The sequence below is a fragment of the Oryzias latipes genome, chromosome 22 (assembly GCF_053564925.1).
Source record: "Oryzias latipes strain Hd-rR chromosome 22, Olatipes_Hd-rR_3.1".
Taxonomy (NCBI): Eukaryota; Metazoa; Chordata; class Actinopteri; order Beloniformes; family Adrianichthyidae; genus Oryzias; species Oryzias latipes.
Genome location: NC_136258.1, coordinates 15546864 through 15570886, shown reverse-complemented (window position 1 = coordinate 15570886; position 24023 = coordinate 15546864). Strand labels below are relative to the sequence as shown.

At 40.5% G+C, this 24023-nt stretch overlaps 2 protein-coding genes across 10 annotated transcripts; both read left to right on the top strand.

Moving 5' to 3' along the window:
- Positions 1-1793: 1793 nt before the first annotated feature.
- cep170ba (centrosomal protein 170Ba) lies at positions 1794-20291 on the top strand. Of its 9 annotated transcripts, none has more exons than XM_078940645.1 (19): positions 1794-2035; positions 3648-3785; positions 5312-5401; positions 6005-6085; positions 6531-6587; positions 7233-7371; positions 10152-10274; positions 10797-11300; positions 11376-12271; positions 12511-12669; positions 13064-13202; positions 13314-14876; positions 15539-15665; positions 17002-17131; positions 17665-17784; positions 17867-17955; positions 18424-18517; positions 18602-18653; positions 18739-20291. In XM_078940645.1, the coding sequence occupies exons 2-19, from the start codon at positions 3681-3683 to the stop codon at positions 18960-18962; spliced, it is 4692 nt and encodes a 1563-aa protein (XP_078796771.1). In that variant the 5' UTR covers positions 1794-2035; positions 3648-3680; the 3' UTR covers positions 18963-20291. The 9 variants fall into 9 exon arrangements, with proteins under 9 accessions (XP_078796771.1, XP_078796770.1, XP_078796769.1 ...); XM_078940644.1 differs by having other exon boundaries at positions 17002-17158; XM_078940643.1 differs by having other exon boundaries at positions 15434-15665.
- Positions 20292-20301: 10 nt separating this feature from the next.
- pld4 (phospholipase D family member 4) lies at positions 20302-23891 on the top strand. The gene is made up of 10 exons (XM_004082608.5): positions 20302-20702; positions 20786-20946; positions 21381-21573; positions 21670-21790; positions 21853-21980; positions 22417-22617; positions 22742-22881; positions 22958-23123; positions 23200-23296; positions 23376-23891. The coding sequence occupies exons 1-10, from the start codon at positions 20652-20654 to the stop codon at positions 23564-23566; spliced, it is 1449 nt and encodes a 482-aa protein (XP_004082656.1). The 5' UTR covers positions 20302-20651; the 3' UTR covers positions 23567-23891.
- Positions 23892-24023: the final 132 nt, after the last annotated feature.

Sequence of the window (24023 nt, the reverse complement as noted above, 5' to 3'; positions counted from 1 at the left end):
CCTTGGTTGGTGATGTCTTTGGGATCATTGTCCTGCTGGAAGATCCACACATTTTTCAATGCTCTTAATGATGGAAAGAGGCTTTTGTTCAATGAGAATGAATGAGACCATACATTGTCTCATTCATTCTTTCCCTAATACAGATCAGTAATTTGGTTTTCTTTGCAAAAAATCATGATGTTTCCACCCCCATGCTTTACAGTGGATATGGTGATCTTAGGCAAAAATGAAAGACTTGAGATCAGTTTAAAAATCTCATCTCCAGAAAAAAACACCTCTTTTTTTGTTTAATTTACAGCCTTGAATGTTTCCGGACAAGTGAGTCAAAATCCATGTGCGTCTGATCCACCTGCTGCTGGAAGCTGACTGAAAATGCAATTTAGGTTATCAATTCTTTTACTAAACTGTAAAAGAAAGTGTAAAAAAAGCTAAAAGACATCAGAAATTTTATTATTGTCATTGTTACACCAAAAGCTTGTGACAACGAAAATCCTGGTGCTTTACAGCTGTTTAGTCAGAATAAAAAAAGGACTAGAGATATATACTTATATAAATACATACGTACACGCATTGCACATACATCATTATTGCACTTCCGCACTTCCTGAACTTCTAAATATTGCACATGATTTGGTATACAGTTGATACAAACGTTTTTTTAATATAGTATATATAATATAGTATAGTATAGTATAGTATAGATATAGTTTTTATATATAAGCTGTGTCAAAGATTTTATTGTTTAGTCCCTTGCTTGTGAATATAATGACATCTGCTGTCTTTCTAGAAGTTCACACAGCTGAACTGCTGCAAAAATGTACAGTATGTTAACACATGGAAAATGAGTTGTGTTATCATTTGCAAATAAATCTTTTACTCTGAATGGACACCTGAGGACAGTTCTGAACATTTTGGTTTAACAAGAAAAGACTAATTCAATTAATTATAGCTCTACCGCCATCTAGCGGTGATAGCCTACCTGCATGCAACTAGTTTAAAAACCCTTGTGCTGTCTTAGATGACCCCACCCTTACATTGACGTGTTGTCCCTACCATGACAAAGGTGGATAAAGGTGGAAAGATTTCATGTAATTCATGGACACCAGTGAAGATCACAAATCATTGAAGAAAAAAGGTTCAGAGCACTGTCTAGTGGGTCTAGATGACCCAACTCCCAACCTTAAAGTGCCTAGGATAGCACAAGGGTTACATCAGGTAAACGTATTTGGAAACGTGAGATAATTTGACATAATTTAAAGGCAATATCCTCACCAATGACATGTCATTTCTTTTGCCTGTTGGTTTTGTTGGCATTTAATTAAATCTGTCAAAGTTTATTGTAGTTTTAATTATTTCAAAGAAATACTGTTTGTTAAAAATTGAAATATATACTGCAATATTTGTATCTAGTAAGATAGGGGACAAAATAATATCGTTGACAGATAATCTCAAGTTTGCGATTTAAAGCAAAATGTCTCGCAATCTTTTGCACTCCTAAGTTTAATATTTAAAATGACAGGCAGTAAACACAGACATGGGACAAAGCTCGTCTATATGAATGAAGTTGACTCGCCTGTTTTAAAAACTTTTGTTCGAGGCAAACAGGTCTTGGCAGTAGTTCATTTTTGTTCATGTAAAAATTCGCACCGGTCAGAAAGCAAAAATATTTTCTAATATATTTTTATATGATTAATTACATTCTACATATGCCTTTAGGGGCATTGACTCGTTTTGCATTCTCAATTGCTGTATTTTCAGGGCCCTGAAAATCAGACAGAGTGACACATCTCGCAGTTGCCTGAGGAGGATTAAACTCGTTTGATGGGACTTGACCAGATACGTCACTGTATCTGAACAGGGAGAATAGTTTCGTCCGCTTGTCATTCCCAAAGGAGGAAGAGGGTGTGTTTAGAAATTTACCTGTTCAGTGCTCTCGTGGGCAGTAACATATTTGAACCCTCAAAATTAACTGAGTTTACTATCGTCACGTAAAACGCTGGCTTCACTCAGGCGTAAAACGGAGAAGGCGATAAAGGTGAGTCTTGGCTGGGAGCAGAATGTTGGGGAGAAGGGGAAAAGCTTGTTTTTCGGTTAGAGCACAGCTACGTCACTGTCACCTCTGTCTGGGTGACTTTCGAAAGGTTTCACTCGGCTTTACGAGACTGTAAAAATCTGAAAACATGAGAACAGACAAATTTGGTTTTACTAGTGTTGAGTTAGCTACAGCAGGAAGTAAACCGTGTCCTGGAAGTTGTAGGCTAACGTTAACTGACACTACGGGGACCATTCCAACAGGTACCCCAGCCTGATGATCTGTAGCCGCTGCTGTGAGTATTTATTTCTGTTTTTTTAAATGACAAATAAAGTAAATGCTTCGAAATACTAAACGATACATAGATTTGACGAAAAATAATGCAGCCAATAAACAGAAAAATCAAGATTAGATCAATTTGTTGATACTTTGAACCACAAGTAAGATGGTATCTTCTAGGTGTATCACACTTTGTTAGATGTTGAGACTGTTTCCCAACACCGATCCCCTCCTTTCATTGCATGTTTGTCATGTTTCTCCGGTTCAGCTCACTTTATTCAAATTATCATCTCTGTAGCATGAGTTGCTATTTGAATCAGGTGTGCTGGAAAGGGGAAAAAATGTAAACCATGGGCTCTAAAAGTAGGATTAAGAGGCACTGACACTTTATTTTGGTAATCAAAGAACATTTTCTGATGCTTTTTTTTTAAAATAAAAAAGACATCTTATAAAAAAAAATCAACCATTCTAACAAATGTTTGTGTGATTTATTTAATTGCATTAATAGTAACAAAAACTAATTTTTAGATCGGGGTCTACAACCTGCGACTGTGGAGCCACAGAGAGGCCTCCATAGCGGCTCTCTGGTTGAAGAAAAATAAAATGTTTTTAATTCTAAAAAGTAGCTGTAAAGTAAAAAGTGAGTCAGTAGTAAAGTGTGTATCACATGTCGAGCTAAAACATTTTGACAGATTTTTGAGTGCCTTGTACCACAGAAAATCTTTTGGAGGTAAACCTGAGTTAAGGTGCACCTGATTAAAAGGTGGATTTTCTATTTTTCAACAAATTCAAGGATTTTAAGTGCACCTAGTTAAAAAGAATACAGTAAAATTAACTTCATTTGCTCTGATGTAATTTTGACTATTTAGATGTAAAGATTTCTGAATGAAATGCACCACAAATAGTAAAATCAACCTTTTTTGAATAACTGCACTGATATATTTGCTGCATTGCTATGACAAAGGGTCTTATTTTGAAAGAAAGTCATTTGAACCTTTTCCAAAAGTTATATACTATTTTATATTTTGAAAAAAAGGCTATTTTCTCTTTATGTTTATGTTTTTTTTTTCTGCCCAAAAAATAAAACGAAATACAATTTAGTGTCTTTATATTTCTAAAGGGTGAAGTCAGACTTTGTGGCTCCTATTGGAAATCGACTTGAATGGCTCTAAGTGTTGAAGGTTGCAGACAACAGTTTTAGATAAAGAAATGTGACAATATTCTCCCTCCACAACCAATTGAACAATTGCTGAACAACATTCCCCGAAAGGTTTCATTCTTTTTTCCGTGTTTCCTGACATTTAACCAAATCTTTTCCTTTTTTTTTTTTTGAAAGGATGCTAAAAAGATCCTGACACGTGGCTCCAACATGAGTGTGACATCGTGGTTCCTGGTGAGCAGCTCAGGCACACGCCACCGGCTTCCTCGGGAGATGATCTTTGTTGGTCGAGATGATTGTGAGCTTATGCTGCAGGTGAGCTGCTGTCGGGAAGGTTAGCAGACACACCCCACAGGTGTCCTCCAAAAACTAGCAAGAATTGGTGCCCTCCTCATATGTGGCAATGTTCAGCCAAGTAACTTCACATTTTAGACATTTTTTTTTTCACCTGATGATTCTACCACTAATTCTTTTGTTTCTTTCATTATGTTTTTGGACTTCAGTTGTCTTTCTTTTGGTATAAACACAACCTCTGAGCTGCTCAGTGGACTTTTCCTTCTCACTCTGCATTTAGACTCCAGGAACTTTTCCTTTTTGTGTGTGTGGTATGCCCAAAAATGCTTTTCTGTTGGTCAGAGTGAAACATTTTCTGTGACCTCACTTAGCTCTTGTTGGGTCCAGGAAAAACCTCAGCCTCTCCTCCTTCCGGAACGATTCACATTTTTCTGTTTCTCGGCTGATTTGCATGGCTGTGCTTCCTGACTTGGCATGTACTAGGGCTTCTGATCTGAATCACGTTAAGCCTGTAATTAATGTGTTCAATTGTGGCTTTTGTGTAATAGTGTCTGAATTGAAATGGTAGCTTACAGACTGGAATGTTCAGTCAGGGTTCAGTGTGGTTTGATCTGCCTTCTATTTGGTCTTAATCAGCTACTATACTTCCTGTGATGATAAGCACAGAATTGTATTTCAAATGTAATAATGTGTTTGATGATTTTCAGAGTAAGAGCACGAATTGTTCTGTGTAAAAAAGGGGGCGGGGTGGGCAAAGGGTCATTGAGGGTCATTAAGCAAGGAATGTGGTATATGTGGTTTGTAGACCACACAGTTAACCTAATCAAGGTTAAATCAGCTGAAAAATGGAGCAGTAGGAAGTTTATTAGATCCTTAAAACAGGCAGAGTGGATTGGTCAGCATACAGCTAATGTTTAATGTGGATTTGTGACTCGCAACCTTCAAAGCGGTTCTTTGGAGGACAGAATGTCCATGTGGCAAATGTGACGGAGAAGCCTCCAGTGCTAATGAGTAGAGACTGTGTCATCCTAAATCAGTTGCTCAGCCTGCAGATAATTAAAGGAAGCAAAGCTCCTTGTTTCTGCTGATTTGCATGCAAGCGTTGAAACGATTTGAGTGGTTCGATTTGGATCAGCACTTAGTGCCGTACAGCACGCTTATTGTTTGCAGACAGTGGCTTGTGAGCGTTTGCCATGCCTGTTCTAACGGTCTAAATTAGCATGTTGGTGAGTTTCAGAGCTGCAAATGACGGCCTTTTTATGAATTTATATCAAGATTTCGAACTGGTGTTGGTGTTTTATCTGGAAAATGTGGTTTGGTACAATGTGTTTGATGACAAACCTCATCTAAATCACAGCAAGTGTTGCTCCTTCAGTATAGCAAACTAGGAACGTTTTGTTTGTCAAGAGTTTTTGTATGTCACTCTGACTTTCTCATTCTTGTTTTACTACTTAAAATAAATTTTAAACTGCTTCTCATATTTTCTACATTTTAGAATAGCAATCATAAAAGTGTTCCGTGTTTCATCGTTTCATTTTGCTTTCCAGTCTCGCAGCGTGGACAAACAACACGCAGTGATAAACTATTCCTCAAACACAGATGAGCACATGGTAAAAGACCTTGGCAGCTTAAACGGGGTGAGTTCGTCTTTCTTTAGTACCAAGCAACGTGTCTACAATCGTAAGAAAACAGCACAAGGCATTCTGGAAGTTCTCAACATTTCTCAGGCCACCAAACCTGCCCATTTGTTAAAGGGGAGAAATGGAGACTATAGTTCAAAAACTCGTTTTTCTTGGTGGCCCAAAACGTCTTAAGCTCCCCTCCTCTTACTGCTCCGTTGCCAATTTATTGCACCACCATTCCAAGGAAATTTAGCTCTGGCCAGTGAGGAAAAACACCCTCATTGTTCTTGCTTGGAATACCTCTTATTGGCTGAAGGAACTGTGGCCAAACTAATCTGAGCAGAACAGTGAAAGACTTGAAGCTGTAATCCCTCTCCGATTACCTTTTTTAAACTCAGCGTAGGAGCTGCTTTCGGGGCAAAAGGAGATTTTTAGCTACTGAATTAAAAAATAAAAGCACCACAGAATGTTAGGTGAAGACAAAGCCCATTGGCCTTCTTACTTTTATTTCAACCTGCAGCCACAAAAACTGAAGTGTCCTATGAAAGAGCAATCCCATCAGTTTCAATTTTCTTGTGAATTATCATGAGAAAAATGTCAAATGTTTTTGTTTTTCAGACCTTTGTGAATGACCTCAGGATCCCGGACCAGACCTACATCACTCTCAAGCTGTCAGACGTCATTCGCTTTGGTTATGATATCCTTTTTTTTTTTTAAAGTCTTCTCATGTTGAAATGTTCACAATTGGCATTTATTTGCATTTTGTGCAACTGAACTGGAGTTGGAAGTTAATCATTAACAGCTTCGCTGATGCAGTGGTTGGCAGCCATTTCACGCACACATTTATTGTGTTGTCTTTGGGTTTTGTGGTCCCGCTTGACAATGGCATGTTAATCCCTCTGTGGTTTCGGATTATGGTCAGCTGGCGATGGAGCCTCTAGCACGCTTTGACCACCCCCTCCCCTCACTATGAAAACAGGATAAAATGGCAAAAATATATTACAATATAACGACCCAAAATAACTATCTTTGAACAAAACTTTGGACTGTAACAAAGCGCACAAATGTACAACATACATGACGTTTTATGTCTGAGAAGGCTATAAAAATCTTAGTTAATGAAGCACTTTAACTCTTCATACATTCTCATGTGTATATCTTGGAGAAGAGTCAACACAAGGTCCCTGAAGAAGCTCTAAAAGTAAGTAAATCTCTTTTTTACTTATTAAGAGAAATACTATATTTTTGATATCAGCTAACATGGAGATTAGTTTTTTCTTAGTGATTAAAAACACCCAAAATACTTGCTTCTGTTGCACATTTTTCTTGTTGAATTCTTTTAAAATGGAATTTTAAGGAGATAAAAAGGACAATTTAGGAGGTTTAGGAATAAGTTGAGCTTTTTTTCTTTTTGTCTGGAGATAAGGGGTGGAGAAGATGGAACGGATACCTGGGTGTTTAACCAGACATCAGACTAAGCTGGAGTTGCAACACCAACACTGTTTCCAGGTCTTGTTATGTGTATCAAGGTGTTGCAGATGTTTGGCAAGTCTGTGGTGGAGATTGTGGTAAAATGTGCAGTCAGCTAATGGGGCAGGAGCTTCAGGCAGTGACTCAGAGAAGCTGAGTTACCTGCTGCCTGTCAAGCTAATAGATATTTGCTAGAAACCTAACAAGACTTAAAGATTGAATTGCTAAGTTGCCTCACCTTTTACAGTTCTTGCATGTGACCCAAAGTAAGACAAGAAGCTTAACTAGAGGACTCTGGTGGACATCCTTCCTAGCATGTTGAAGAGGACCTGGATTGTTTGTTTTACATCCTGCTTCCTCTCTGTTCCCTGTGTAGCACGAGAAGTACACCAGCCAGCTGCAGCTCGGTGTGAAGGCCCTGGAAGCCAAGACAAAAGAAAAACAGCAGCTCCAGAGCTCAGAAAAGAGCAAAGAGGGCAAACCTCAGGCTGAGCAGAAAGCCCAGTCCCTCACAGGTAAAAAAATTATGTTCACAGGCATGATGGGTCAGATGCATGTTAACAGGAAGGCCAGAGGTTTTCTATTAATTGTTTTTGTTTTAGAACAGCTTTCACTGAGTTAAACTCTGGGAACGTCTTTAGACACACGAAAAAGAGATAGTCCTCTGGTTTCAAATCCTTTGAGGGAACAACTGTGGCTTCTTTTATGAAGAGCTTCCCTGGTGTGAGATTAGGATGCAATGTGATTAGAGCAGCTGAAGCTACAGTCTTGATGCCACTAAAGAAATCGATGGTGACATCCCACGGCTGGCAGAAACGGTATATATAAGAGGGAGCAAAGGGGTGAGAGGTTAAGGACAAGAAGTCTTATCTCAGTCAGCCATGCCTGACTGTTGGTCACAGATGAGGCACCGCCAGAGTGAAGAGGGCTTAAGTGCATTGTGAATGAATCGTGGATTTGTATTTAACTTGTATTCACCTCTCTCTGAATGGTGGATCTGTCCTTGTCTCTCACTAGCTTGTTTGCTGTTAGAAGTAGTCGGTAAATCACGTTTTGGACTGCAGGCAACAGTGGAACAGTCGGTGCACTGTCTTGTCAATGGAAGGGCTTTGTGAATGATGCTTATTCACACTGACAAAACTATTCCAGCTGTTGTTGATCCAGCAATTCTCGCACTTTCTCCTCTATAATTGGCCCCGTGAGAAGTTGGTGGGAAAGACGCAGCTCGTGCTATAAATAGAACTTTTTCTCCAGCTGCTTTCTTAGGTTTCACTGTGTTTTTATTCAACTTCTGCATTTTTGGAGCTCCGTTTTTTTCCCCAAGACATCCATGCCAATTTAAACTCCTTAAACAGTCCAGCTGACTGTTTAAAGTCAAGTTAATCAAGTCAAGTCAAATCAAGCTACGGCGTTTCGGAGCCTTTTCACTTAAAGTTACTGAACAGTTAACTTTCCATCTCACACAATATATAGACAAAACACAATCATTTTATTTAAAAAAAAAATAAAATAAACAACATTTTTTTTAAATAATCCATTTTCAGCAAAACTTTGTGTATTTTATGACCATTTTTCTTAGCTTGTTTTATGAAAATGGTCTTCTATATAACTGTTATATCATGGGTGATTGGATTTTATCGACACAGTGTATGCAAACAAAAAGCAAGCAGCCTGAGGACTAACAGTCATCCTTTCATCTGAGCAGCAACATTTACATGAGAAAATGTGTCAAATAAGTTAGAAAGGAAACTGACATTGCAGAGTCACAATTTATTATAAATGAGTTTATTAACACAGACACATGGTTGCATTTTGGAGTTCAGTCTCAGTTTTTTCCCTTAATAGAATTGTTGAATATTAATCTATTTCTGCTGTGTGTTTCACTATGGGATTTAAAACCAAATTGCAGGCATGTTTAAATGAAAAACACAGAAGAAGAAACTGCAATGTGTTAATTTGTCTGTTGGTTATGCACAATTTATTTTTGAAAAACTAAGCTCCATGCTGCCCTGCTCCTCCTTTAGTTTTCTTGTTTTACAAATGAAAACAGTTGTCAGTTCCCGTAATGTGTGCACCTCAGGTTACAACTTCAGGCTCATGATTGGATGGCTCTGTGGTTGGTGGACATATGGATTCTACTTTAAAGCAGAAAATGAACATTTATTTTAAAGATTGTGTTTGGTGATGAAAACTCTGGTTTAGAGAACACCTATTCTCCTGAAATTGGTCTGAGTGTTGGAAAAGTTCTCCAAATGTGTCTCAGTATGTCTTCAGTTTATTGCCTCTGCATTCACACCTCCTCTAGGGTGAGATCTAAGATGCATGAGAGCAACAGGCCTTAACTGTTGCTTTATTCAAACGCACTTCCCTCCTCTGAACCCCCTTGACTGGATATCTTGATCATTTTTTCTCCCGCCATGAACTGGATGTGCTACACTGGATTTAATGTCACGTTTCCGTCTCATAGGCTCACATTCTTTATTCATTTTTCTTGCATATGCATGTCTTAGATTAACTTCACCCTCTCAGACATTGGAGCTCTTTAGTTATGGGCTAAAGGCCATAATATTTACATTTTAGCTTCCCTTTTGAAAATTATGACCTTTTATTTTTGTTATTTGGCTGACGTAACCAGAAAACCCATTAAATGAGATAACACATTTATTTTTTTACATAATCGGCAGTATTTGAGTCATATTTGTTTTCATAAAAACATAGGAAATATTGCGCAGAAAGGGATCTGATCTTCCTAATCTACTGTTACTATGGATGCCTTGTGCATCCATAGTAACAGTGGTCTTTTGCTTCGCCCTGCACAGAAGTGCATGTTTGCTTGGTTTTTACGTAATCTGATTACTCATTATAAGCTTGGCGGCCTGTGGTGCTGGCGTGGCAGAATATTTAGCAAATCAAAGCACATGTTGTATCAAAATAGAAATAGTTTAGAATCTTTACTGAGTTTATAGTGGGGTTTGTAAATGTCATGCACAACTGAAGCCTTACTAGAGTGTTGCCTTATAACCTGAATTGTTTTACTTTAAAGATTAGGATTAGCTGCATCGAGATCACATGAGCAGGACTGTGTGGTGGAATCGTGTGATCAGTGTAACCCCCACTGTTAACATGACAGTGATGGGATTTTCTGTCTGCTGCAGATATTTGTTTGTTTCATCACTGAAATCAGAGGCAGCACTGATTTTTCACTCTGTTACATAAGAAAATATTCTTACAAATACTATAAAGATTTAGTTTTATTTCTGACATGTCTGCTCGTGTCTGTGTGGTTTTATTCCAGCTTCCACAGATTCTCCAGGATCTAAGCCGACTCCACTATATGGCCAACCATCCTGGTGGGGGGAGGATGAAGATCCATCCAATCCAAAGCAGAATAATGATGAAAGAATTCAAGAGTCTCCAGGTTAGAGTGTGTCTTGTATTTCTGTATTCTGTCTGAGTTTTTGATGTCTAATCCAAGCACAGATTATTTTATGTTCATTGTCTTCTGTGACATGGCTACTAAATTGGTAATTCTAGACCTTTGCGGCTCTCCAGTTGGACGCCGTAATCAGGGATGGAGGGTGTTTAATGTTTGGCAGGTTTCTGGCTTACAGTCGTGGAGTGTTTGCCAGGACGGTGGGTAGTGCCTGTCTGCCTCGTGATGGATTATGCCCCTTTAAGCTGCCAAAGGGGAGGACGGGTGATTGTTGTCCTCATGTTGCCCAGACAGAAACAGATTAACGTTTTGCTTTCCTCTACTGGAATCTGAACCGCTAAAATGATATTTGTCTCCGTTCGGCTGGCACAGAAAAAACAGTCATGTGTTTTCTCAGCCCAACAGCTGGATTTAATGTCATTTATAGGTTTTGAGAAAATAAAAATGTTCATATAAGGAGCTGTTGCTAAAGCTTTTTATGTGGTCTTATTTTCTTCCCCTTGACAGAGCCTTCTAAAGACCCACTCAAATCTGAGATCAACGGGTCTGTGTCAGACAGTCAGGCCAAGCCCTTGTTCTCTTCTCGTCAGGAGCCCAACTACTTTGAAATTCCAACAAAAGATTTACAGCAGCAGCAGCAGCAGCACTCCATCAAGAAACCTGAGTCTCAGCTTCACGAGATTCCAACAAAGGACACATCAGACCATGGCATCCCTTCCACTCCCACACCCCCTGTGGTGCAAAGCCACGCCTCCTTCACGATCGAATTTGATGACTTCACTCCAGGTAAAATGAAGATCAAAGACCACGTCACCAAGTTCGCTTTCCGGCAGCAGCGCAAGCAGCCCACCGCCGAGGTTGTAACCACACCTACGGAGGTGATATCTGTGGAAAGTAAAGTTTCTGATTGGCTAGTCCAAAGCAATGCTAGTATGATAAAGAGGAGGACGTCTCTGTGTGAAGAAATGTATAGTACCAACAGTGAACCATCCATTTTTGAGATTGCCAAAGGTGAGTGCTTTTACAGAATGATTGTTTTCAGGGTGTTAATCTGCAGTCTAGCTAACTTGTCTCCAATATCAACAGAGCACAGAGACGATGTTAATCACGCGGATTTGAGGCATCTTCCAACCCGAAATGATGGTTTCAACCAATCAGAACCTCAGCTTTCAGAAATCTTGAGGGCTGACCCAACCCAACACCTTTCCTTCCCAGATTCTGGGGACTTTTCACCTGAATCTCAATCTATTTCCATTCAGGGCAAAGCGGAGGCTCACCAAGCCTTTGTCATTGAATTCTTTGATAACTCGCGGAAAAACCGTTCTCAGTCCTTCACCAATAACATTCCACCTGAGCCCTCAGGTCTCCAACCCCATCAGGAAAAAACAAGCAAGAGCTCAAGTCCTTCTGGAGGTAAACAGGCTCCACCCACATCCTTATGCACACCTCCAACCCAGCGCTACACGATCCCACTGAAGGATGCTTCCCCCACTGGATTTCAACGATCTGGGTCTCTACGAAAAGAGAAGACAGAAGACCGCATCAGCACCGGTTTTTCTTCCCGCTCTTCCTCCTCTGTAACTGTAAGACCCTTTGGTAGCGTAGGCCGGAGATCCAAACTGTCTCAGGAATTTACCGCTGAATTGCGCAGACAGCAGAAACAGAATTCTTCCTCTAGCTTGGACAAAAGTGCTTCTAGTTCCCCTAAAATGGCTCACAAAAGGACTGTGGTAATTTCACAGTTCAGTCAAAGTTCTGCAAGTCCTCCTCCAGTGGATGAACTTATCCAGCCTCAGACTTCTTCCCCTGTCCACGAGCCTTTTCCTCTGAAAACACCTGTCAGTTCCCAGGCATCTCGCACTGTGGATGTTCAGAGTCAAAGAAATCAGGAGGAGGACAATCTGAGTGATGCAGGAACGTACACTATCGAAGCAGATGTTCAAGATAAAGAACTGGAAGAAGCACGGCGCAAGATTGATCAGGCAAGATGCTCCGTCTATATCATTTTTCTTTTAGCTACAGTTTGAATGAGACGGTGGGTCCAAACTTTTGGTCTGTACTGTAAATGTTTGATATAGCTCAAAATCATTGCATGTCACTTAAAGCATACATCCTTGCCATTTCGCAGCTTTTTGACCTGTCAGATCAGCTGTGGATGTCCCAGAATCCCATTGTCTTTTCTCGTGCACACATGCCTTTTAAAATGCTTTGTTCCTGACAGGTCTTTGGTCTCAGTGAGAGCCCAGAACCATTGTACGACAGTGAAGCAGAGACATCATCAGCGTTTAGGCCTGTTGTTGGTCAGGGCAGGGAGGAGGATAGGCAGAGTAGCTGTGAGGGCGTGAGGCCAGCTCCAGAGCAGGGACATGATCTGATAAAGGTAACCTCTACTGTGTAGGCTGGGATCTGTCAAGAAACTATTTAACACCACTTCTAACAACAACAAACACCTTGGGTCTATAGGTCACAAATAGTTGAATGTTAGTTGAAAATCAGCATTTATTGCTGTTTTTGATTCAGCTTCTTCCTCCTTTCTTTTGGTGCAATTTTTTTTATGTTTGACTTGATCTTTTTTTTATCCAGACTGTGGGCTCTTTGTTGTTTTGGTGTCTCTGTCTAACCGAATTTTAAGCACAGTTGTGTGTTTGTTCTGCAGTTATGATGGATACTAACTTGATTTATCTTTTGTACTGAATCTAAAACAAGAACTGATAATTATTTGTTAAAAAAAATATTTAAAGGCTGCTGAGTAAGTTGAATGCCTTTCCCTGCAGGTTCAGGCAGCAGGTGCAGGGTTACTCCAGAGTCCAAAGTGGAAGTGTTGTTGGGCCAGCCTGGCAGACACTTACACAGAATCTGGCCCGCCGTCTGGCCTCTCTGACATCGCCTCCCAGATGGAACTGTCAGGAGAGGGTAAGCCTTCCAAGCAAGCGCTGGTCTATTTGAAATTGTAATGAGACACTGATGAATAGGAATGATATTCAGTATGTGTGGTTAATATGCATTCAAATTGCTCCACTTCAGTACAGGGTACTCTCAGCCAACGCCAGGACAACTTGGACAATGCTGATGGTTCAAAGGCTCGGCGCAGTTTACCACAACTACCACAAAGAGAGAGGAGTGACGCTCCGTTGCCCAGTATTCATGTTCACTATAACCCTAACTCAACATTTGAAATAAAAGAAGAGAACCTGAAGCCCGAAGATGGTATTTACAGGTTAATCGTGCAGGATGACGTAGAGCCAGACAGTCTGAGTGATGCCAGCAAGTCGGATGATGGATCTATCGTAGATCAATGTCAGCGAAAGCGGTACGATGAAGGAGACGAGCTTGAAAGTTCTGTGAAGTCTACGTCTTTCTACATCGGATCGGAAGAGGAAGTCACAGCGCAACATGCTGGCGTAAATTGCAATACACCCAAGACTGAACAAAAACACACAACTAAATCCTTCTCAACAGCCACTCTCACCAAACAAAAAGGGGCTCACGACACTGGAAAGGTCAAACCCAATGCTTCAGAACCTGGACTGGGACTCAGAATGCAAAGTCCAGAAGGGAGAGAAGCAGCAGTGTCATTAATCAGACAGGAGAGCTTTACTAAGGAGGGACCCATTAATGCCAAACTGCCAAATATTTCTGCTCATTCTGTTCAAAGAGACCCAGACCCAGGGACTTTTCAAGGCAGCACAGGTCCGGAGACGCATTCTTACCTCAAACAGACTGAGGATGCTCTGGCTGTTCTAGAAGCCAAACTGCAAGCAGGACATCCCAGAATCACTCCATCGCCTATCACAGACTCTCTGTCTGGAGAATCTGACATCGATACCTCCAGTACAATCAGCCAGCAAAGCAATAAGACCAAACCAAAAACTTCGAGTGGTTTCCATCGTGAGAGATCTTATACCTTTGGAACTAGCCAGGATGCAAGTCTCCAGTCTAAAAAGCAGCGCTTGTATGGATCAAGCAGCAATAAGGTGGAGCCAGTCAAGAGGCCAGTGGCCCTGAGAAGAAGCACGGGAAAGCGTGGCTCTGTGGACCTTAGCGACGACACGCAGAGTCTACCGTACTCTGATCAGGAGTCCAACCACAGCCAAGCTCGCACCAAGTACACAATCCCCCTTCAGAAGGGGGACGGCAAGACCACAAAAGCATCTCAGGGTTTAAATCGTGCCAACAGCTTGTCTGCACCTAGACCCACAAGGGCCTCCATGCTCCGCCGTGCACGCTTAGGAGAGTCCGACAACGAAGGGATGGAGACCGACAAGCTGGGCCAGGACGCCAACAGTTTGTCCTCTAAACAGCCCCTGGAAGCAAAGAAACCCTCCCGACTGGATATGCTGGCTATGCCTCGCAGGCGAGCAGGTTCGTTCAACACACCTAGCGACTCTGATGCCTCTTCCACCGCTCAGTGGACAGGCAAGAGCACAGGAATGTCCAATCGCAGCACAGAGTCGAGCAGCAACTCTGTTCAGAGGGCGTCTGCTTCCGGAGCCAAGCCCATTGAAAGGCCACAGAAGCCGGTCCTCAGTAAAACCCCGCTTACTCGTGCACGCTCGAGCATCACCAAGTACACCAGCAGCACAGCGAGTGAGTATATATTACGCAAGCAGAACAAAGTTTGTTGAAGGTTTGCAATTGGAAAAGTAAAAGTGGGCGGAGCCTCAGAGTGTTTGTGGTTCTGGGAGTTCACTAACATGACTGCCACTAACTTGTAGACTCCCGTATCTTCACATACACTTCACACTGCTTTTGCAACAAACCAAAAAAATGAATAACCTTTTCACATCGTGGGCACACTTTGAAGGTTTGGGACAAGAACTTTACAGAACATTTCTTCGAACGTGTCAGTCATTGATTCATCTTTTCTGCACCTTCCAGTGGAAGTCCTGGTCTGGTTTGTGTTTGTAAATTGTTTTGATTTAAAGAAAAGCTGAAAACAAGTAACTAATGTGGAGACAAAGGCTTTCACAGGATCTTTTCCATTCTTTGGGTTGTAAAATGTTTTGGTGATTTCCATCTGGAAAAAAAAAGGTGGCTGCATTTTTCTTGGAGGGTGTTCTTTCATGGCACTTTTTCTCTCTCATCTTCCCCACTTCTCTCCTCCTAATTTTTCCTCACCCCTCAAAACTATTGGCAACGGCAAGGCTCTCGGAGGCGGCAGAAGGGCTCTGACTATACTTCTACCTCAGATGAGGAGTACGACTCAAACTGGAGCCACCTTAAACACAAACGCTCCCAACCTTCCTCAGCTTTTCAAAGTCCACGCGGTCAGCCTTTGGTGGCGAGGCATCCCAAGCCCCACAGCAGAGACTCTGAAGAGGAAATCCAGGGAGAGAGCTTCCACAGCTGGTCCACCCACAGTGCTGAGATCGCTCGGTAAGAATTAGCTGAAGCTTTTCACCTACAGAGGGTAGATCTGTTTTTGTTTTTTAGCAACTTTCCTGCCAACAGTTCAGCAGAAATATCTACACTAACAGTATGTACTTTTTTTAAACAGTTTAAACGAGGAAATTCTGGGGGCTAATTTTCATTTTCGTTTGGGTCTTCTTTTCCAAGCAAAAGATGACCATGCTGTAAACGCCGCCCAACAAAGACCGCTCAAAAGATTTTCAATTCAGTCAGTTGGATTTCAGGTCCCCACAAACAATCCGACTCAAAAAAGCATCATCACATATATTGTTTGCAAATATTAGGCTAAATGTCAAGAAGGAAGAGAAGACAATTGTGGCTTACCTAGAGAAAACACTTTTTGCTCCAATTACACAAATGAGTTTTGTAGCATTTTTGTGTCCAGATACATATTTTTACAGTATTCTTAACACTATTACTATTGACAAGAATGAATTGTCTCTTCCATTTATTTAGCCATAAACGTAAAATATATGCATTGTTTTATTTGATTTTACTTTGTCTTAAAGTTGAGCCGACGAAAAAAGTATTTTGTTAATTTTCTCCAGCCGCGTCAGACAAACGTCCTGCAGCCAAACCAGACTTCTGCTATGAAAAAGGCCAAATTGTTTTGGATATCTTTAAAGCTGACCTAAATTAATTGTTATATATTCTGTAATATTTCAGTAAAAGCAATAATAGAGGAATATATCCATTGTGGAATTCATAAATCTGCTGTAAGAAAAGAAACCCCCCAAACTATTTAATCACTCGCATTTTCCTTATAATAGATTTGTTGTCCTTCAATCCTTCCAACATGGCTTTTTTTTTCCAGATCCCAGCAGGGTTTGTTACACCAATGAAAGCTGTTGCCATCTGCAGTGATAAAATCCAAAGACTAAATGTCGCCAGTTATCAGTTTTTCCAGTTTTATATTTTTTTAAACATTTGTGTTGATAACAGTGTTGCACAGACGACAATGACTGACTGTTTAAATGAATTTTTTCCTGATCTTACTGGGTCGAGGGGCGTAGAGCTGACTCAGCCTAAGACAAAGACAAGAATCCTTAGTGGTCTTGTTGAAAACAGTACAGGCTCCAGCACAGAAGGCCTGCTTTAATTGCAAAGCCAATACAAGTGTAAAGTGAGATTCTAGTGTCGTCCAAACAACAGTGACTGATGATGTTCCTAAGCTTCTACAGTCTTATCTGTGCTGCCGGGAGAAGGTCAACCTGACTCCTTGGTTTAAGGAACTTTAGCCAGTATGTGGGGGAAAGTTCCTTGAGATGATGTCTGTTTGCTCACGCATTCATTTTGTTGCCAGGTTGAGTCAAGATTTGGCCAAAGACTTGGCCATTTTAGCCAGAGAGATTCACGACGTTGCAGGTGACGGCGATTCGCAGGTCTCAGAGGTGGAGAACGGTGCAACTGCATCCACTGCTGCTCACGAGCAGGTAGCACCGAGAAAAAGTTTGATCCTGGTACGGGTCACATGGCCGTACATCATAATATGGTTTCTTTAAAAAAGTTTGCTTGTTTTCTGTTTCCTGTAGAAAAAAGAAACTAATAATTGAATGCAGATTTACATATTGTTTTATACTATTTTAAAAAGGTAAATATTAAGGTAGAATGATTCTTTTGTGGTTGGCCAGAAATAAAAAAAAGAGCTTATTTGTGACAGAAAATACGGTGGGTGGGCCACAAGCTCCCTGCTCTGCAACTGGGAGGAGGAGGAGGGGGGGGGGGGTTGCTTTGCACCAAAAGTCCCACTCACAATTCATTTATAATGAACTTCTGTTGCTAGTGTTTTTAATTTTGTGCAAAAACAGCATAATCACAGTTAAAAGTACACTGGGAACACTTTTACAATAGATCAAAAAATGTTTGGAGTGGGTCTTTAAAGCTTTCCTAAACTGTCTAGTGTGAATATTTTTGTTCCTTCAGACAAACTTCTTAAACCTGATTATTTTTCCCACTGGTTCCTCAGAGTCTAGAATCTGGATTAAACCACAGAGTCCAGCTGAGTTCTGCACCGAGACAGGAACCTGATCTGAGTTTAATCAACCATGGACAGAAATCCAAACAACGAGCTCAAAGCAAAGAGGAGGTGGGACGTCATGAGATGCCTTATGCGATTTATCAGAAATCTCTCTTGGTGGAGCGCTTTATTATTATTTTCTTTTTTGCAGGATTCCCTGGACAGTTTGGTGCTGAATCCAGTTTATCAGGTCATAATGGCCATCAGTGAAAACACGGAGCAACTTTCAGAAAAAATAAAGTAAGAGTTAAGGAGAGAAAAAGCATGTAAAGACTTCATATGTCTGCATAACTACAGGACATAACAGGCTCTGAAGATAACCTTAGGGGTGACTCTGAGAACATCACAGTCCTGAATGTTTAATCTGTGAGAACGAACCAAAATCCAGTCCAAACAAAGAACCGGGCTCTCCAGCTCCTCCTTAGACGTGCTTTGTCCGGAGATCCTCTCCCAGGATTAGGAGATCCTGATCATACAAATCCCCATCTTTGACCTGGTTTAGGGCAAAAACTTTGTTGTCTTTTTTGGATAAAAAGATTGCATCAATAATCCTTTTTTTATTAACAAAATGTAATGATTGAGCTCACAGAGTAAAACTTTACACAGATTTAAAAATACTTCAAAAACTAATAGCCATGTGTTTTTAATTCTTAAATATATTTCAAACACTGAATTGGCTCTTAAACCCCTCCCCCCCCCTCCCCACAGAGTTCTGTTTCAGGATAGGATTAATATCTGGGAAGAGATGGAGACAAGGATGGATGCTGATGGGGATTTTCCAGATATTCCAACTTCAAACAAGGTCTGTGAAAGTGTCTGGTTGCTTCTCAAATATGTTTGTTAAATGCGATCTTTGCATTGAAGTGGAAATCTCTTTTGTTTACAGGAAATAAAATCTATACTGAAGAAACTTTGCAGTGTTCAGAAACAGCTTGAAGGTAAAAATCTCCCATGGAACTTCATCTTTTTTGTTTTTTTGTTCCATTTGTTAGTAAATTGTTTTTTTTTTTTCTTTTCTTGTAGTCATCAACACCATCATGGGGCCCAGCAGTACACAAGAACCTCCCAAGACTTCAGCGCTTCCTGCTTCCTCCTCATGTGAAGGTAGATCCTCCAGAGTTCCTCCCTCCCGAGACTGGAGGACAGTCCACTCCGTATCCAAACGAGGCGGAGGCCCGAGGCCCAGCGAGAGCGTCCGGAGAGCCGCGGTCACCCCAGAGGATCTCAGGCAGGCTTATTTAGTCTGAGATCCGGCACAGACAGCTGGATTTCTGCCATAAATAAACCCAGATGCTGATTGTACACAAGTGAAAGCAGGTAAAGGAGAAGTGAGACTCCAGAGGCCTCCAGCTCATCCAAAGCTGCCCGAGACATTTCGCTATGTTTCCGCTTTAAAACACCTCAACCAGAATCTGTTTACTACAAATTACTTTTGTTATATTGCCAATGAGAAGACCAACAGACGGGATTTTTAAATCAGTGTTATTGTGTGGTTTACTAAAAAAATCAGCCTGAGCAGGAGCATCTCAGGGAAATCTTTACGTACTTCAGAAAAGTTTGTTTACAGCCCAGTCATCTTCAGGCAGAGCATTTCAGTCAAAACGGAGTTTGGTGATGGAGGGGTAACAACCATGAATGCCTGTTCTTTTTTTTCCATGAATGAATGTGTATTTATGTTATGACCCTTTTATTTACCAGATCTGTAGAAGATCGGGGAAACTGTCAGATTTTGGGAGACTCAGTCGGCTCTAATGCATTTTATGCAATGTTGCACAGTTGATATATGACACTTAAACCTTAAAGTTAAAAAAAAGGATGAACTCCAGTAAAATCACTTGCTGGTTTTGAACTGAAATTATAAATATATAAAATATTTAAAGCCTGTTTTATGAGGTGCATTTTTGTGTCAAAAACAGTTCTGAACGCACACAATTAAACGAGCTGAACAACAGATGCACCTCCCTCAGCATTTGTGTATTTATAGTTAGAAATATACATGCTGAGCACTGTCAGAGCATTGTGATGCCAGTTTCTCTAAAGTCACAAGTTCTTTTTTGCTGAGTTCTCACATGACCGTAAATTTTAGCGATGAAGTTGTAAAACCTGAGTTTGTTGAGTAAAGATCTGATGACTGTTATGCAGATTACCTCTTGATTATTATTTTTATTTTTTTTGCACTAATGGAAACCTTGTCCCTTCATCCTAAAATGCTGCAAAGCTGAAACTTGTTCTTCCAGGTTGAAGATTGTCGTTTGTGCTGCTGTTGAAGCAGAAAAAGGTTGTTTATTCTGAAGCAGATCCTGCTGGTGGGTCTGACTGGGATGCATCTACAGGAGCCACCCACGCTGTTTAGTTCAGCTTGTTGACTCAAACAAAATGTTTTTCTGAATACATAGCTGCTACGGGACAACCCACCCTGAAGTTTTACTGTATCAAATAAGAAAAAGTTTCAATATTTTGATGGTCAGTTTTTGTTCATTTTATTCTGAAATGATTGTCTTTTGCTTGCGGATATTTATGTTTGAAATCATTTGTAAATTGTTGATTTTTATTTTTGAATAAAATTAATAACCAAACCTTTTGTGTGTGTGTGTGTGTGTGTGTGTGTGTGTGTGTGTGGTTTTTTTTTTAATGCTGTGGCTACGCCTTAAACTCCTAAAACCAAACCATGTCATTCGATCTGAAATGAAAGTGAAAAGAGGAACTGTGCTGTAATACAGTACAAACAAAGATAAGCAGTGGAGCCTCATTTTAAAGCTGAGAGGAGAAAGGAAACTGTTCCAGCTGCATCTGTTCTCCTCAAATCACTTCTTCTTTCATTTCTCTAAAAGCTTAACTTTTTTAAGTGTTAAGAGCTGCTGTGGGTATGGAGCCGACCATAAACTCCCAAAACTAATTTTAATCTCTGACAAGAGAGCCGAGCGTGGAGGAGGAAGATGACCTCGATGTACAGAAGTCTCCATGACAATTATATTTCAAACAAAGGGGTAAGTTAGCTTTTACCGATCCAACCAACCTTCCTTTTCTGTGGTTTTGGTTCAAACTTTTCTTTTGCTTGTGCTGCTTTAAGAGGAAGACCAGTTGTGCGGTTCTGGCAGTTGTGTTGGGCTGCCTCACTGTTCTGGGCATTATTCTGGCAATCGCAGTGCTGGAGAGACCGCCACCCCCCAAAAACAAAGAGACTTTTCCACAGGAGCCTGCATGGAACAATTCCTCCAACGACCAGTGCAGGTCCACACTGTGAACTCTAATACTGTTATCGTCTGTTTCCTATTCAGGGCTGACTGAAGTTCTCTTTAGTCTCTTTTCTGAAATGAGTCCCACTAAATTTCCTTTTTTTTTTTAAATTGGACTTTAAGAACAAAAAAACTGCTTTTCTTTGACAAACGATTGACTTAAAACTTCTTAAAGTAACACTATTTTGACTATTTAAGATCATGTTTTTAAATAATTGAAAAACAGTCACAGCAAAGAAAGAGGAAGTCAGGCTAAGCTGTGTGCTGTCTAAAACAACATTGAATAGTTTCCCTCATAATGAAACATTAACTATGTCGAATTATCAGATGTTAGTTACATCTTGGAAATTGGATTGTAACAGTAAAAATAAAAGATTTTCATATTTAAACTTTTTCAAAGTAATCCGTGTTTTTGTTTTTTCTTCCTAGATTTGAGGTTGTAGAGAGCATTCCGGAAGATTTAAATTATACAAATTATACTGGAAATGTCACGTTTGGAAGACCGTTGGAGCAAGTTTGGAAGGATCTTCTATCCATCGCCACAGAGCGGGTGGAGGTGACCTCTTTCTACTGGACATTGACTGGAGAAGATATCAATGTCAACTCATCATCTGACCTGTCTGTGAGTTCCCACTGCAAGTAGAAAATAGCTGCATCATTTAAGAAAATGTTGCTTAAAGTAAACAAATAACACTGGGAGTCATTTTCTTCCTTGTAGGGGAGGGACATCCTCAAAGAGCTGGGGGAGCTACCGTCGAGGAATGTTTCCGTCCGAGTGGTGACCAGTGTTCCCACCGTCAAAACAAACACCACTGACTTAAAGATTTTAAAAGAAAAAGGTTTGAGCTTTCGTTTTGTTTTTAACCCATATTGCAATTTTTAAAAGTGGATTTTTTTTTAGGTGTTCAGGTGAGAAGGGTGAACTTTGGGCGCCTGGCTAAAGGTGTTCTCCACAGCAAGTTCTGGATCGTCGATGGAAAACATCTTTTCATTGGAAGTGCCAACATGGACTGGAGGGCTCTGACACAGGTTTGACCTTAAATAATAATGAAAATGGTGTTTTTGACATGTTCTTGTGGCACTTTTCTCATGATGGAAGACATATGTAATGAAAATTAAGCATAAAATTGCATTTCTGACTATTTCTTTATTCAAGTCGTTGTGAATGAGGAACAGACGAAAAAATGCAGGTTGAAAAAGCCTGTGTTTGTGATGTAGAAAATCGGCTGGGTGAGCCACAAGCTCCCAGCTCTGCTCCATTCTGATGCATACACTTATGGAGACTAGATCCATGTACATCTTTGTTTTCTGACTTAAAACTGCTCGCCATTTCTGTTGGAACAGTCCCGCCCACAACTCAGAGGCGAATTTCTAATGAACTCCTGCCACTCTCCAGAAACTATTTCACTGGGGCAGAGTTTTGTTTCCTTTTCCATGTCTCCAGTATTTGTTTACTTGTGTGCAGGTGAAGGAACTTGGAGTTGTGGTCCACAACTGCTCTAGTCTGGCGAGAGACCTCCATAAAATCTTCCAGTCCTACTGGGTGATGGGTCAGCCCAACAGCTCCCTGCCACAGCAGTGGCCTTCAAAGTTTGACACCAACATCAACAAACATCACCCTCTGCTGGTCAGACAGGAGAACAACTCCGGCGCAGTTTACATTGCTGTGAGTTCCCCAGATTTCACTTCCTATTTTTCTATTTAGCCACATTTCAAACATTCAAAAATGTTTGGGGTCTTGTGATATTGAATTTTAGTGGAAGCAAGGGCCTTTTTGTGCTTTTCCTCAGGCTTCCCCACCCACGTTCTGCCCTTCATCCAGAACTCAGGACCTGGAGGCCATTCTTGGCACCATCTCTGAAGCTCAGCACTTTATTGACGTAGCTGTCATGGAGTACTCCCCCACCGTTTGCTATTTGAAGCCTCAGAAGTTAGCTGAACCTACCAAAAACAAGCTGCCGTGACTAAATTCTCTGTTTACCCATCAGACTGTGGTATCGTCACAGGTACTGGCCGTTCATCGACGATGCCATCAGAACAGCAGCATTTGAGAGGAGAGTGAAGGTCAGACTGCTGATCAGCTGTGGGCGAGACTCTAATCCAGCCATGCTGCCCTTTCTCGAGTCTCTGGCTTCCATACGTTCCTCCGAGTATCACATCAATGTCCAGATTGTAAGTGAAAATGTAGAATGACCTTCACATCCTCAAAAAATGATTTTTTTTCCTAACACATCATTCTGATTTTTAGAAAGTGTTCATCATCCCAGTAGGAAATCATTCCGGCATCCCTTTTTCTAGAGTCAACCATAACAAATACATGGTGACAGATAAAACAGCTTATGTTGGTGAGTAACCATGAGGAGGAAAGCTATTTATTTGTGTGTTTTGTAAGCCTGAAAAGATAAATTTGGCTTTATAACCCAGGGACCTCCAATTGGGCAGGAGACTACTTTCTGACCACAGCTGGAGTGAGTCTGGTGGTTTCCCAGCATGCACAGAGTTCTGGCACACTGCGTGGTCAGCTGAAGGAGATTTTTAACAGAGACTGGAACTCGGAATTTGCGGTGAACTTGGCTGATCTTGGACACCATCCTGACTGTGCTCTATCCAGATGACTGAAGCTCCGAGGAATTTTGACTTAGAACTGTTTTGTCTTTGAGATGGCAGGAAACATGGTTACAACATCATAGATCAATTTTTTCTTCTAATTATGTATTTTTCGTTAATATCTGACTGCTTTGACATAATTTTTTAAATATATTGTAAAAAAAGACTTCACTTATACACAATGTATATAAAAATGTACTGGATTTTGTTAAAAATGTATGTGACACCTTTAATTGAATAGCTGTACAGTGGTTTAAAAATATAATGCATATAAGAAAAATAATAATAATAAATATGTGTCTGTATCAAGATTTAAAAATGGAACCAAACAAACTTGCTGAGTTATTCGATTTGATTTTAAAAAAGATGAAATGTTTCTTAAATAACTTCCTTCTTAATTAGTTGAATATGACATTTTGACACATCAATTAAAGTAAATAAGCAATTAATGCTTATCCATCCACA

Excerpts from the sequence above, each read along its gene's own strand:
- cep170ba (XM_078940641.1), top strand. The coding sequence starts at position 3,681 with ATGAGTGTGACATCGTGGTTCCTGGTGAGCAGCTCAGGCACACGCCAC. Across the intron at positions 5,402-6,004 it reads ACCTTGGCAGCTTAAACGGG|ACCTTTGTGAATGACCTCAG; the intron begins GTGAGTTCGTCT and ends TTTGTTTTTCAG. Across the intron at positions 11,301-11,375 it reads CATTTTTGAGATTGCCAAAG|AGCACAGAGACGATGTTAAT; the intron begins GTGAGTGCTTTT and ends CAATATCAACAG.
- pld4 (XM_004082608.5), top strand. The coding sequence starts at position 20,652 with ATGACCTCGATGTACAGAAGTCTCCATGACAATTATATTTCAAACAAA. Across the intron at positions 20,947-21,380 it reads TCCTCCAACGACCAGTGCAG|ATTTGAGGTTGTAGAGAGCA; the intron begins GTCCACACTGTG and ends TTTTCTTCCTAG. Across the intron at positions 23,124-23,199 it reads ATCACATCAATGTCCAGATT|AAAGTGTTCATCATCCCAGT; the intron begins GTAAGTGAAAAT and ends TCTGATTTTTAG.